The sequence below is a fragment of the Macaca mulatta genome, chromosome 17 (genome assembly GCF_049350105.2).
Source record: "Macaca mulatta isolate MMU2019108-1 chromosome 17, T2T-MMU8v2.0, whole genome shotgun sequence".
In the NCBI taxonomy this organism is placed as follows: Eukaryota; Metazoa; Chordata; class Mammalia; order Primates; family Cercopithecidae; genus Macaca; species Macaca mulatta.
In genome coordinates, this window is record NC_133422.1 from 40052585 (window position 1) to 40066149 (window position 13565).

A 13565-nucleotide genomic window follows, 5' to 3' on the forward strand; every position below is an offset into this window, starting at 1 on the left:
ATGTCTGTTCATATCCTTTGGCCACTTTTTGATGGGGTTGTTTGTTTTTTTCTTGTAAATTTGTTTGAGTTCTTTGTAGGTTCTGGATATTAGCCCTTTGTCAGATGAGTAGATTGCAAAAATTTTCTCCCATTCTGTAGGTTGCCTCTTCACTCTGATGGTAGTTTCTTTTGCTGTGCAGAAGCTCTTTAGTTTAATGAGATCCCATTTGTCAATTTTGGCTTTTGCTGCCATTGCTTTTGGTGTTTTAGACATGAAGTCTTTGCCCATGCCTATGTCCTGAATGGTACTACCTAGGTTTTCTTCTAGGGTTTTTATGGTATTAGGTCTAACCTTTAAGTCTCTAATCCATCTTGAAGGAATTTTCGTATAAGGAGTAAGGAAAGGATCCAGTTTCAGCTTTCTACTTATGGCTAGCCAATTATCCCAGCACCATTTATTAAATAGGGAATCCTTTCCCCATTTCTTGTTTTTCTCAGGTTTGTCAAAGATCAGATGGCTGTAGATGTGTGGTATTATTTCTGAGGACTCTGTTCTGTTCCATTGGTCTATATCTCTGTTTTGGTACCAGTACCATGCTGTTTTGGTTACTGTAGCCTTGTAGTATAGTTTGAAGTCAGGTAGTGTGATCAGTATGGCGATTCCTCAAGGATCTAGAACTAGATGTACCATATGACCCAGCCATCCCATTACTGGGTATATACCCAAAGGATTATAAATCACGCTGCTATAAAGACACATGCACACGTATGTTTATTGCGGCACTATTCACAATAGCAAAGACTTGGAATCAACCCGGATGTCCATCAGTGACAGACTGGATTAAGAAAATGTGGCACATATACACCATGGAATACTATGCAGCCATAAAAAAGGATGAGTTTGTGTCCTTTGTAGGGACATGGATGCAGCTGGAAACCATCATTCTTAGCAAACTATCACAAGAACAGAAAACCAAACACTGCATGTTCTCACTCATAGGTGGGAACTGAACAATGAGATCACTTGGACTCGGGAAGGGGAACATCACACACCGGGGCCTATCATGGGGAGGGGGGAGGGGGGAGGGATTGCATTGGGAGTTATACCCGATGTAAATGACGAGTTGATGGGTGCTGACGAGTTGATGGGGCAGCACACCAACATGGCACAAGTATACATATGTAACAAACCTGCATGTTATGCACATTTACCCTAGAACTTAAAGTATAATAATAATAATATTAAAAAAGTTTGTAAACTATGAAATTAAAATTATTTTTTTGAGTTGTAAATCTGTTAGAGAGTACTGAGACCTAAAGGAAGAAGATAGGCTTGAAGAGGAATAAAGTACAAATTTCATTCAAAGATGACTGAAAATAAACTGATCTATTAAATCAAGCTGTGTGTTATATAAAGAGGAAAGAAGTACCCATTCTGTGCTAAAAATTACTAGCCATAGACTATAAGAAGTAATTTTTGTGGGTAACCAGATTTGCTCTCAACAGCTGTGCAGGACAAATATTTTAAAAGTTAAAAAGCACAGATTGTGCCTCTGAAAATACTGTAACTGAAAACCAAACTGTTGGTATCTTTTTTACCTTTTTTTGGCTTCTACTTTATATAGACAGATTAAAGACATCAAGTTATGAGTTATGTGAAAGAAATCTCATGGTTGGTCATCTCTATAAAACCATTTACTTGGATCTGGTTAGTTCAGTTCATGAATTCTTTAAACACAATAGATAGAGATAGATTTTCAAATAGCATTGCCATTTTATTATGTAAATCCAGATCACTCTCTCAGCAAATACAGTGTCCTATCTCTGTGTATTTTATTAATAAAATACAGATTTTTAGATGTTCTCCAGCCAGTTCTGCAGCCAAGTGTGGAGAAAAATAGTATTTCATTCTCATTCCTGAAATAATTACTTCATCTCCTACAGTACCAAATATATTTTCATAGTTTTCAGTTAATATGCAGAGTTTCAAATGTTGTCATTTGTCTTAAAATAGCTACTTTTCACATTTAGCTATAATACTTGAAAATCATTCAGAACACTGACTAGAATAATAAAAAATAACTTCTTTCCTGAATACTTTTATATTTTTCTCACTGCATTTTAATTGCTTTGCTAAATTACAGATATAATATCTGATGCTTCTAACCATTTTGAGATTGATTGTTAATGAAAGGGATATAGGGAAAGGAAAACTCATCTGGAAGTTGATCTCTAAAAGGCAGTTATTTAATTATACCAGATATATTGTCAGATTTCTGCATTCTTTTCTTTCAGTGATGATAGGCCCCTCAGGATGATCATTAATTTTTGGCTATTGGCTTACTTCTTTAACATGCAGACTGAGACTTAAAGATTTAAACAGCAGTGTTAGAATGCAAAACCCAAAGATACTACTGTTTTAGAAGTATTAGGGCAAAATCACAAAGCTTTCCCAAGCCTCAGTATTCTTTATATAAAGTGGAAATAATAGTTCTTATTTTTTTTTAAAGAATATTGTGGAGGATGTCTAAAATGAGAATTATGTTCATGCCCAATTTTAAAATCATTGCTAAATAATAGGATTTGACCAAATTATCATGCCATCTTTGTTTCCATTAGGTAAAATTGCAGTAATTCGATATAAAAATTTAAAGACTAGAACTCAGTCTTTTCATTTACTTTTCTATGTTTTTAATAAGGTCAAAGGAAAGCAATATTTTTAGAAAGAAGATTCAAAGATAAGTAAGGAAGAGAAAAAAATAGGATTAATTTCCAAAATCATGCAAATTATTGTGCTCTGATAATTCAGTTGTAATTTAAACTGCCTACTTAGTGAAATAGATGCTTTCTTTTTCATAAACAAAACTGAGAGCTAATTTTTTCTCTCTTTCATAGGGCACATACTTCATAGCTGTGTTAATTCAAAAACACTAAAATAACAGGGTGGCAGCACTCAGTAAGAAACCAGTGTGGCTTTGGCTATATTTTGTTGCTTCTAAGTCCTTTTCAAATATTATAATTAACCATACTGTTTCTGCTATTTAATCTGCTTATCCTAATTTCCCTATGCTACTCCTTGAGCTGGTAGATATACCCACTCAGTAAGAAAGCAAATAAAATAGTTTGAGTCTTACTGTAGTGATCTCTCTATCTTGCATGAAGCTTTCTTTATATGTAAATTGTATTCCTCCCCTATTCCAAACCACTATTTTTTTCTGTCTCTAGATGTAAGGTTCTTAACAGTGTTGGAGATTTCATCAGATGGGGACAGACAGCTGGTGAACATTCTTTGGCTCTTCAACCGCTTTTCTTTATTCTACCGAAACCCTTTTCCATGATAAATACCTAGAAACATTTAGAAGCCCAAATATTCAAGAAAATCGTTATTATAATGCTTGCTTTTCTGTATGTTTTTACCACATTGTGTCAAGCCATTTGATGAGATGATCTTGCTATTATTTGGAAATAGTTTCCTTTTCTAGAATAAAATGCAGTTCTAATCTTACCACTATAAACGACGTTTTTCTATTACCAAGGATCAAAAGAGTTTTTACTTTTTCTTTTCTTTCTTTCTTTCTTTTTTTTTTTTCCTTCCCCTTGCCTCCCTCTGTTGTAAAAGTTGACATGTGTGAATTCTGGGGCAGCTTAAGAGAGATATTATTAAAATAGGGACCATAAAATTTTTTTTACTTAAGAAACTTGGAGCCATTTTGAACATGTAAAATCACTACTCTTTGCAAATAGGAGGAAGAAGGCACCTACGACCAAACTCTGGAGTTCCGTAGGGGAGGTGATGGCCAGCCAAGAAGATCCACTCGGCCAACTCAACAATTTTACCAGCCACCCCGGGCTCGGAACTAATACGAAAAGGTAAACTTAACATTGTGAAGTGGTTTTCATATAAAGAAAGATGCAATTCATGTTAAGCATGTAAGTCCAATGAGTGATTTTTTTTTCTTTGAGACGAAGTTTCACTCTTGTTGCCCAGGCTGGCGTGGGCAGTGGCGTGAGTGCAGTGGCATGATCTTGGCTCACTGCAACCTCTGCCTCCTGGGTTCAAGCGATTCTCCTGCCTCAGCTTCCTGAGTAACTGGGATTACAGGCATCCACCACCATGCCCAGCTTTTTTTTTTTTTTTTTTTTTTTTTTTTTGGTATTTTTAGTAGAAATGGGGTTTCACCATGTTGGCCAGGCTGGTCTTGAACTCCTGACCTCAGGTGATCCACCTGCCTTGGCCTCCCAAAGTGCTGGGATTACAGGAGTGAGCCACCATGCCTTTTAATGTGGCTACTAGAAAATTTTAAATTACATATGTCTTGTGATATTTCTGCTAGGCAGTACTGTCCTAGAATGTGATATGTCTTTAGCTTCCCCAGAGTTCCTTCACTGGTTAAAAATTAGTTCTGCCATCCTAAGTGAAGAAATTTTTTTCATCTGTTCTAACCCTCAGCTTCTCATATAACAGTAGTCTGCCTCGAGTGGAAGTCCAATGCTAATTGATTTCTGAATTACTGTAGCAAGCCAACGTAGCACCTTTTTCTTTTTATCACTGGCTTTTTTTGTGTGCCTAATGCAAGGTCATCAAGTAAACAGTCCTGACCTACTGTCCATAGTGTCACAGAAGAGCTACTTCTTGACTCTAGATATTTTTCTTATGGCATGGAATAAGTGGTTTGTTATTTAGTGCCCATGTCTGTTTTTAAGCAGAAACAAAAGAATATGTAAGGACTTCAGCAACTTTGTGTTGTATAAGACAGAACAGGGCCGGGCGCGGTGGCTCAAGCCTGTAATCCCAGCACTTTGGGAGGCCGAGGCGGGCGGATCACAAGGTCAGGAGATCAAGACCACAGTGAAACCCCGTCTCTACTAAAAATACAAAAAATTAGCCGGGCGCGGTGGCGGGCGCCTGTAGTCCCAGCTACTCAGGAGGCTGAGGCAGGAGAATGGCGGGAACCCGGGAGGCGGAGCTTGCAGTGAGCCGAGATCGCGCCACTGCACTCCAGCCTGGGCAACAGCGTGAGACTCCGTCTCAAAAAAAAAAAAAATAAATAAATAAAATAAAATTAAAAAAAAAAAAAAAAAAAGACAGAACAGGCCGGGCGCGGTGGCTCAAGCCTGTAATCCCAGCACTTTGGGAGGCCGAGACGGGCGGATCACGAGGTCAGGAGATCGAGACCATCCTGGCTAACCCGGTGAAACCCCCATCTCTACTAAAAAATACAAAAAACTAGCCGGGCGAGGTGGCGGGCGCCTGTAGTCCCAGCTACTCCAGAGGCTGAGGCAGGAGAATGGCGTAAACCCGGGAGGCGGAGCTTGCAGTGAGCTGAGATCCGGCCACTGCACTCCAGACTGGGCAACAGAGCGAGACTCCGTCTCAAAAAAAAAAAAAAAAAGAAAAAGAAAAAAGACAGAACATACACTTATAAAATAAGCTCAGCGTGCTTATAATTAAATCACTTTTTTTTTTTTTTTTTTTTTTTTTTGAGACGGAGTCTCGCTCTGTCGCCCAGGCTGGAGTGCAGTGGCCAGATCTCAGCTCACTGCAAGCTCCGCCTCCCGGGTTCCCGCCATTCTCCTGCCTCAGCCTCCCGAGTAGCTGGGACCACAGGCGCCGCCACCTCGCCCGGCTAATTTTTTGTGTTTTTAGTAGAGACGGGGTTTCGCTAAAGGTGAATAAAAACTGAGAATTTGCCATATATGACAAAACCACAGCATGAGTCTATCATACTGAACGGGAAAAACTGCAAGCCTTTCCTCTAAGATCTGGAACAAGACACGGATGTCCATTTTTACCACTTTTATTCAACATAGTTGAATAAAATAGAAGTACTAGCCAGAGCAATTAAACAAAAGAAAGAAATAAAGAACATCCAAATTTGAAAGGAAGAGTCAAATTATTCTTGTTTGCAGAGGATATTATCTTATATTTAGAAAAACCTAGATTCTACCAAAAAAACTATTAAAACTCACAAATTCAGTAAAGTTGCAGGATACAAAATCAATATACAAAAATGCTACTATTTCTGTATGTCAACTGCAAACAATTATTTTTTCCCTCCTTTTTCTTCTTCTTTTTTGAGACAGGGTCTGGCTCTGTCACCTAGGCTGGAGTGCAGTGGCACCATCTCAACTCACTCCAGCCTCTGCCTTCTGGGCTCAAGACATCCTACCATCTCAGCCTCCCTAGTAGCTGGGACTACAGGTGCACACCACCATGCCTAGCTAATTTTTGTATTTTTTGTGGAGATGGGGTTTTGCCATGTTGCCCAGGTTGGTCTCAAACTCCTGAGCTCAAGCAATCTGCCTGCCTCAGCCTCCCAAAGTGCTGGGATTACAGGCATGAGACCCACTATGCCTGGCCTCAACAGCAAACAATCTGAAAAGGAAACCAAGAATGTAATCCCAAGTAAAATAGCTACAAATACAATAAAATATCTAGGAATAAACTTGACCAACGAAGTGAAAGATCTCTACAATGAAAACTGTAAAACACTGATAAAAGAAATTGAAGAGGACACACACAAAAAACTGAAAAGATACTCCATGTTCATGGATTAGAAGAATCAATATTGTTAAAATGACAGTACTACCCAAAGCAATCTACAGATTTAATGAAATCTCTATTAAAATACCAAGGACATCCTTCACATAAATAGAAAAAATAATTCTAAAATCTATACGGAACCACAAAAGTCCCAGAAAAGCAAAAGCTATCCTGAGCAAAAAGAAGAAAGCTGGAGGCATCAGACTACCTAACTTCAGATTATACTACAAAGCCATAGTAAACAAAACAGCACAGTACTGACATAAAAACAAACAGACCAGTGGAACAGAATGGAGAACCCAGAAATAAAGCTCTATATTTACAGTCAACTTATTTTTTACATAGATGCCAAAAACATACATTGGGAGGGATGATAGTCTCTCCAATAAATGATCCTGGGAAAACTGGATATCTGTATGTGGAAGAATAAACTAGATCCCTACTCTCATCATAAGCAAAAATCAAAATGGATTAAAGACTTAAATCTAAGACATGAAACTATGACACTAGTGGAAGAAAACACTGGAGACAAACACTCTAGGACATTGGTCTGGGCAAAAACTTTTTGAGTAAGACCTCAAAAGCACAGACAGCCAAAGCAAAAATGAACAAATGGAATAACATCAAGTTAAAAAGATCCTGCACAGCAAAGGAAATAGTCAACAAAGTGAAGAGACAACCCACAGAATGGGAGAAGATATTTTCAAAGTGTCCATCTGACAAGGGCTTAATAACCAGAATATATAAGCTCAAACAACTCATGAAAAAAAAAATCTGATTTTTAAAATGGTCAAAAGCTTGAATAGGCATTTCTCAATAGAAGACATACAAATGACCAACAGGTATATGAAAAAGTACTCACCATCCTTAATCATCAAAGAAATGCAAATCAAATACAGTGATATATCACCTTACCTCAGTTAAAATGACTTTTATCCAAAAGAAAGGCAATAATGAATGCTAGCAAGGATGTGGAGAAAGGAGAACCCTTGTACGTTGTTGGTGGAGATGTAAATTAGCACAGCCACTATGGAGAACAGTAAGGTGGTTCCTAAAAAAACTGAAAATAGAACCACCATATGATCCAGCAATCCCACTACTGTGTATTTATCCAAAGGAAAGGAAATCAGGGTATTTTATTTCTTTTTAGTTGTTTAAAACAAGGTTTTAAATTGTGGCCCAAGATTGTCAATGCCCTCATTGCTATAAGGCAGCCATTGTTTAACAATGGACTCAATTTCTTCAGGGCTGTTGAAGGCAGGTAGGATCTAGCAGAGCTAGAAGTAGAGAGGAGGCAGTGAACATGAATGAGGGTGCAGCCAGATGAGGGGAACTCTTAGTCCCCTTGACCCTTCTTTAGTTTCTTTCATTTATTTTATATACTAGGGTTCCATGGGAAATTTCCTTCGAAAAAGAAGATATTGCTTAAAAGTAAATTGTAAACTATAACTGTAGGGTAACTATAGCTTATCCATATCAAATAACAATGCACACGGTTCCTAATCAACTTAAACATCACAATCTTAGTGGTTTTCTGTGTTCCCTGAGTTAAAACTTCCACCTTGACTAAATGCTTGCTTTGGATTGTACTGTTAACATAGGAAATATATGATGCAGATATTTTGGATTTCTGACATTGATTAAAAAAAAAACTGGTGGACCATGCCATGATGGTATCATTTTAAAACTCTCACTACAAAATTCACCCTAAAAAATAAGACACGTGATCTTGTTTGAAGAAAATTTTACTTAGTTCTGCATTTTAATTCAAGCATATGTTATGAAAGACTATGAAGTAGAATGAAATACCTCTTTGACCTACTATCTTTGGATGGGAGGTTCAAAAATAACGTTCTGCTCTTGTTACATGATGGAATATATTCTTGAGACAAAAGATGTTTGTCTCCTCATTCCTGGTTTTTATTAACTTAAACACTAAAAAGAAGATAAACATTGTAGCCAGCCATTTACTTCCAGCAAATATAAGCATGAATTCTAATACAGGCTGAAATTTTCTAAGGTTTTGTTATCTGAAATTATCAAGGTAGTGAAAAACACTTAAGGTGCTTTCTGTTATCAATTTTAAAAAACATAATTTCATAGTCATAAGTTTTCTTATGTTTTGAGTACTAGGTGATGAATGACATGGTAACTGTTCAGTAAGTGTTTATTAAATCAGTATGTTTTGATAAAGTTTTAGATATGTAATTTGCACATTCTTTGATTATCCTAAAACTTTTTTTCAAGGCCCCCACAGACCCCCTTCCCCCCAACCCTCCACACACACGAACTTCATTGTGGTGAGAGAATTGGATTCCCCTTGAGCCTGATACTAAGGACAGCTTCAGTGACTAACAGAGCAGGAGATACCTAGGAATCAGGGCTAGGTGAGAGGCGGTCTCAGGGAGCATGTGGAAAAATAGACCCAAGTCTGAGAAAAAGTGGTGACAAGTCAGATCTGAGACTTTAGGGGAGATAGAGCCCAAAACTCCAAACTTCTAGTTCCTGGACACTGTCATAACTGTTCAGACAGCTTGGAAATATGAGCAGATATAAAATAGAGAAATTATACACAGTTCTTTAGTCCAACCAAAACTCTGTGGTTTGGAGAGGTTTCTGACATGAGTGGAGTCCTAGGAACTAGATACTAATTAGTAGGAGCAGCCCTTAAACATGAAGTTTAAGCTTCACATTCCTGGTGGGGTGGAGTCCTCTGAAGATACTGTATAGGCAGAGGAAAGTTTAAATGAGGGAAGCAGAGTCCATAGCAAGTGGCTCTTAGTGGCTACAATAAAGAATATGAACCAAAACAATGAGTATTAAAAATATTTTTCGGTGATGAAAACAGCATGGCTTCAGATATATAAGAGTTTGAATTTGTTGTGTTTGATGCTGTCATGAACTTTAAGAGAGTTATATGATCAAAATTAAGCTTAGGAAATATTGCAGCTGGATGTAGGATGGATTATAGCAACAGGAGGGAAAGAACCTAAGAAGCTATTGCACTGGTCCACTCAAACCTTGGTTAGAGTTGCATGACCTGCTGTGAAGAGAGAGATGGCAGAGACCTGTGTAGGAAGCCTTTGTAAGACAGATGAGCAGGAAGCTCCTATTGCCATGGAGGTCAAGGCTCAATGTGTAAAGCAGTTAAATAAACACTGACTCACTTGGAACTTCTAGTTTCTTCTTTGTTTGATGAAAGAATGATATTCACAGTTTCACATGTTAGAAACTTTAAAACCAATAGCCAAGCTTAGACTACTACATAGGTACTATAAGCTTGTTTTCAAAGTCCTGGTTTTTAACACCATTTTTAACTACTAAAAGATGTATTTTTAAATGTTGAAATTTTTTTGACAATCTGGTCCAGCATCAATGTCAGGAAAATTATCAATATAAAGGTAACTGTTACAGAATTCCATCATGCCAGCACGAACAGGCAGCAGGTGAGGATTATAGTACCCGACGGTCTTTATTTTCTAAGCAGGAGACTGTTTACTTCCCAAGACTTATGAGCTGTTTGTATGCAGCTGCAGGAACTCCACTAGTCCCTGCCCAACCACGCTGTCATGCATGAGGCTAAAATAGGCCCGGAGCAAACAAATCTTCTCTGCCATTTATCTCAGCTCTTTCTCTTGTCACCACCCAAAGTGGTTTTAACTAGAGTGGTGCCTAATAAATGTGGGGAGCAGGCAGGGGGAGGTGACAGACCAAACTAAATCACCTGTGTGGAGCAACTCAATTCAGAGGTGTTCACAGAAGAACTGGAGGTGGTTAGGATAGGGAAAGACGTGGCTCATTGGCAGACTGCATCAGTTTTCGGGAATCCTCTGTTACAAACAGTTCAATTAATCCAAATTCCTGAAATCAACATACCAGCAATAAATGGTATAACAGTGGCAGAAATGTACTTTAACAAATTCTAAAAGAAAAATTTATTTTCAAAAAAATTTCACTTTTTTCTTTCATATTGCTTTATAAAGATTATGGTTACAAATTAGCAATATCCAAAATTTATTCTAGTCAAGATCTATTTACATTTATACAAACACTTCACATTTACAGATAAGTTTCAGAAGAAATGTATCTTGACAAAGTATGGAAAAGTTAATTTGAGGCTTCAATTTCATTTTCTTCCTTTCTTTTTAAAGGAAACTCTTTGTGAAGAAACAAGCTGGTGATTAAAACATCCTGGTGGAAACGTGTTGACCTTCCACTTTCTCTTCAGAATAAGTAGCAGCTGTGGTGGATATTATTATTTGAAGAAAGAAAAAGCAGATTTTAGGGTGGAAAAAACATTCAACTCACACAAAGAATGGGAAAAAATACTGAGTTAAATAAAGCAAATACCTTTTACAAGTGAAAGGAAGAATTTTTCTTCTGCCATCAATAAAACCCATTGTGCTATTATTGTTTTACTGTGTGTTTTATTTGCCTGATGTTATCTTTCTTGTTCATCTGGTATTAACCCCATACTAATTGCCTTCTATAGGATAGCAATTACAGCATACTGAAGCCTCCCCCTGTAATTACAGAATAAACTGACACAGCTTGCCGCATTTCTTAAAAAAAACAACCTGAAGCCAAATAGTAGTTCTTAGTATGGTAATAGCTGCACAGCAAAAAGTATTTAAAACTTGAATATGTTGTTTATAACACTCTGGTAGCTTTTCCAAGTGTAATTCAATTTTAAAAAACAGGTATTCCCTTCCTCCTAAAATGTGCAGTGGATCTTTCAGGATGCATCTGGTTACAAGTATCAGAAAACCCATCTCAAACCAGCTTAGACATTAAAGGGAATTCATTGGCTCACTTCACTGCCAGAAGCATAGTAGGTTTCAGGATTGGTCTAATTCAGTGACTCGGAGATGTCATGAAAGACTGATTCTTTGCATCTCTCATTCCTCCTTTCTCTGAACCAGCTTCATTCTACAGCAGACTACCTACCCCATGTGGCCATAAGATGGCTTCCAGCAACTCCCAGAGCTATTAAGCCTAGGGGTGGGGCTGGGGCTGCTTTCAGAAATGCACTCAGAAGAGAACAACTTTTCTCCTTAGGTCGCATTTAACTCTTTGGGGCTACTTTTCTCTCTGTGAACCAGTAACTGCAGCAGGGTCTGGAGATTACCTTAGGCCTAATCGATGTGCTCCAGGCTTAGAAATGGGGCTGGATTGGAGGCAGAGGATATGCATCTGAAAGTCAAGATACCTGCCAAGAGGAGAGGGAGAAGGTGTTGGTGATACAACCAGAATGTCCAGTACAGTAAACCAATTGTCAGAGCTACAAACTCTTCATTTAATAGTCTTCCTATAGTCTCAGCCTTGTGAAGCCAGAAGTGAACAATTAAATAGGAGAAAGAAGGGAGGCAGGGGAGGAAGGGAGAAAGACAAGCCAGAGTGAACAATTAAAAACAGAAGAAGGGAGCAGGTAGGGAGGGAGGAAGAAGAGAGAGGGAACACTGGGCAAAATAATTGATAAAATGTGCTTTAAAGGAGAGGTCCTCAGGCATTCCCTCAGGGCCTATTATGTAAATTGTCATTATTAGTCCACAGTTGTTAATAGTTGGGTCTAGCAGTGGTGTTTTGTGTTTTTTTTGTTTGTTTTTGTCAGGCCTCCCATGCTGTGTATCATAATTAACTAGAAGTGGGTGGGTCTGGGCATTGCTATTTTTTTAAGATCTCCAAATGATTCTAATGTGTGTCCTAGGTTGAGAACCAGAGGAAGGCCCATGGCAGTTTTGATGAGTTTGACAGCTGATAATAAGGGAAGAGGAAGCAGAACTGAAACGAGTCCTGAGGGTAAAGTGTGGGCTGTTGGCACTTAGATGGGGACAATAATACCTAATACAGCATTAAGCCTAAAATGGACGCTCAATAGATACTAGTGTTGGTTAGGAGTCATTACTCAACCGTCCTTAAGAACAGTTCCATATGGTAATATCTTTATACAAAATGATATATATCGATATCTAGATCATATATATTAAAATGACATATGGGTCATATATATTATCTAGATATCTGTAGATTTATCTATAAATTTGACCTGAAGACATCAAGAAAAGTTTAAACTGTACAGTGGTGAAGTGGACAGTAAGAGAAGCCCACCCATCTGTTCTGATTGCCGGCAGCAACTGGGCACTAAAGGGTGAGGAGTTCATTTCTGCCAGAGCAAGATATAGCTGGCTAAATATATCAAAAACTAAGTTTCACTGTGGCTTTCTATTATTAAGGGCTGCTGCAGGCCTAGATGCAGAGGGTGTATGTAATAATAAAATAATTGTTAGTACCTGCCAAGGTTTTCCTATGTGCGCAGCACTGTACTAAAACATTTACCAGTCATTATTTCTTATGATCTTCACACAGCTCTGTAAGGTAGGCATCACCGTCTCCTTTCTACAACCAAAGTAGCTGATGTCCTTCAGAAAGGTTGATCACTTTGTTCACAAAGTGGAAGTCTCCTGTTCGCTGAAGAGTATGTAGTTTACTTGACCCTCCAGGCTTAGGCCATAAACAACACTCCAGCCTCATGTGGTTCTCTATTTCTATATAGTTACATCTCTCTCTCATGCACCTTTCTTTTTAGCTCGTAGCTAACATCATGACTAAGCCCGTGCCTAGTTCAGCTGATCGCAAGGAATAAGCATGGGAATAAAGAAAATATGACCGGCAGTGTCAGAGTTATGCTCCCACGGTGACTGGGCCACAGTGGCCATCAGTCTTGCCAACACGGACCCTTGACTAGCTTAACACACACAGGAAAACAAAATCTAGTTCTGTGTGTGAGCGACAGAATGTCAGTGCGTGGCCTGGAGAACCTTTACTAGGCCCTGCCTGTTGTCCCTTTCTGGGATGGATAGATCTATTTTATGCCATTTTTCAAAAGTAAAAAGTGTTGGGATGTCTATCGTTCTTCCCTGTCTCCCATTCCAGTAACACTTCTAGAGGTAAAATATTGAAGATAAGAATATTCATGAAGACAATATGTTTACATGAAGAAAAAGACAAGGCCACAGATATTATTAAAAAAAAATGGCTTT

General features: G+C 38.2%; 1 protein-coding gene across 10 annotated transcripts in view; it reads left to right on the top strand.

Annotated features, from left to right (window-relative positions):
* TDRD3 (tudor domain containing 3) overlaps positions 1–10933 on the top strand; it is a 198876-nt gene extending 187943 nt beyond the window's left edge. For all 10 annotated transcript variants that reach the window (XM_015121152.3, XM_015121154.3, XM_077973771.1 and 7 more), the window contains 2 exons: positions 3726–3851; positions 10677–10933. In XM_015121152.3, coding sequence (XP_014976638.1) covers positions 3726–3842 — 117 coding nt within the window. In that variant the 3' untranslated portion in view covers positions 3843–3851; positions 10677–10933. The remainder of the gene's footprint in view (positions 1–3725; positions 3852–10676) is intronic.
* The last annotated feature ends 2632 nt before the right edge of the window (positions 10934–13565 follow it).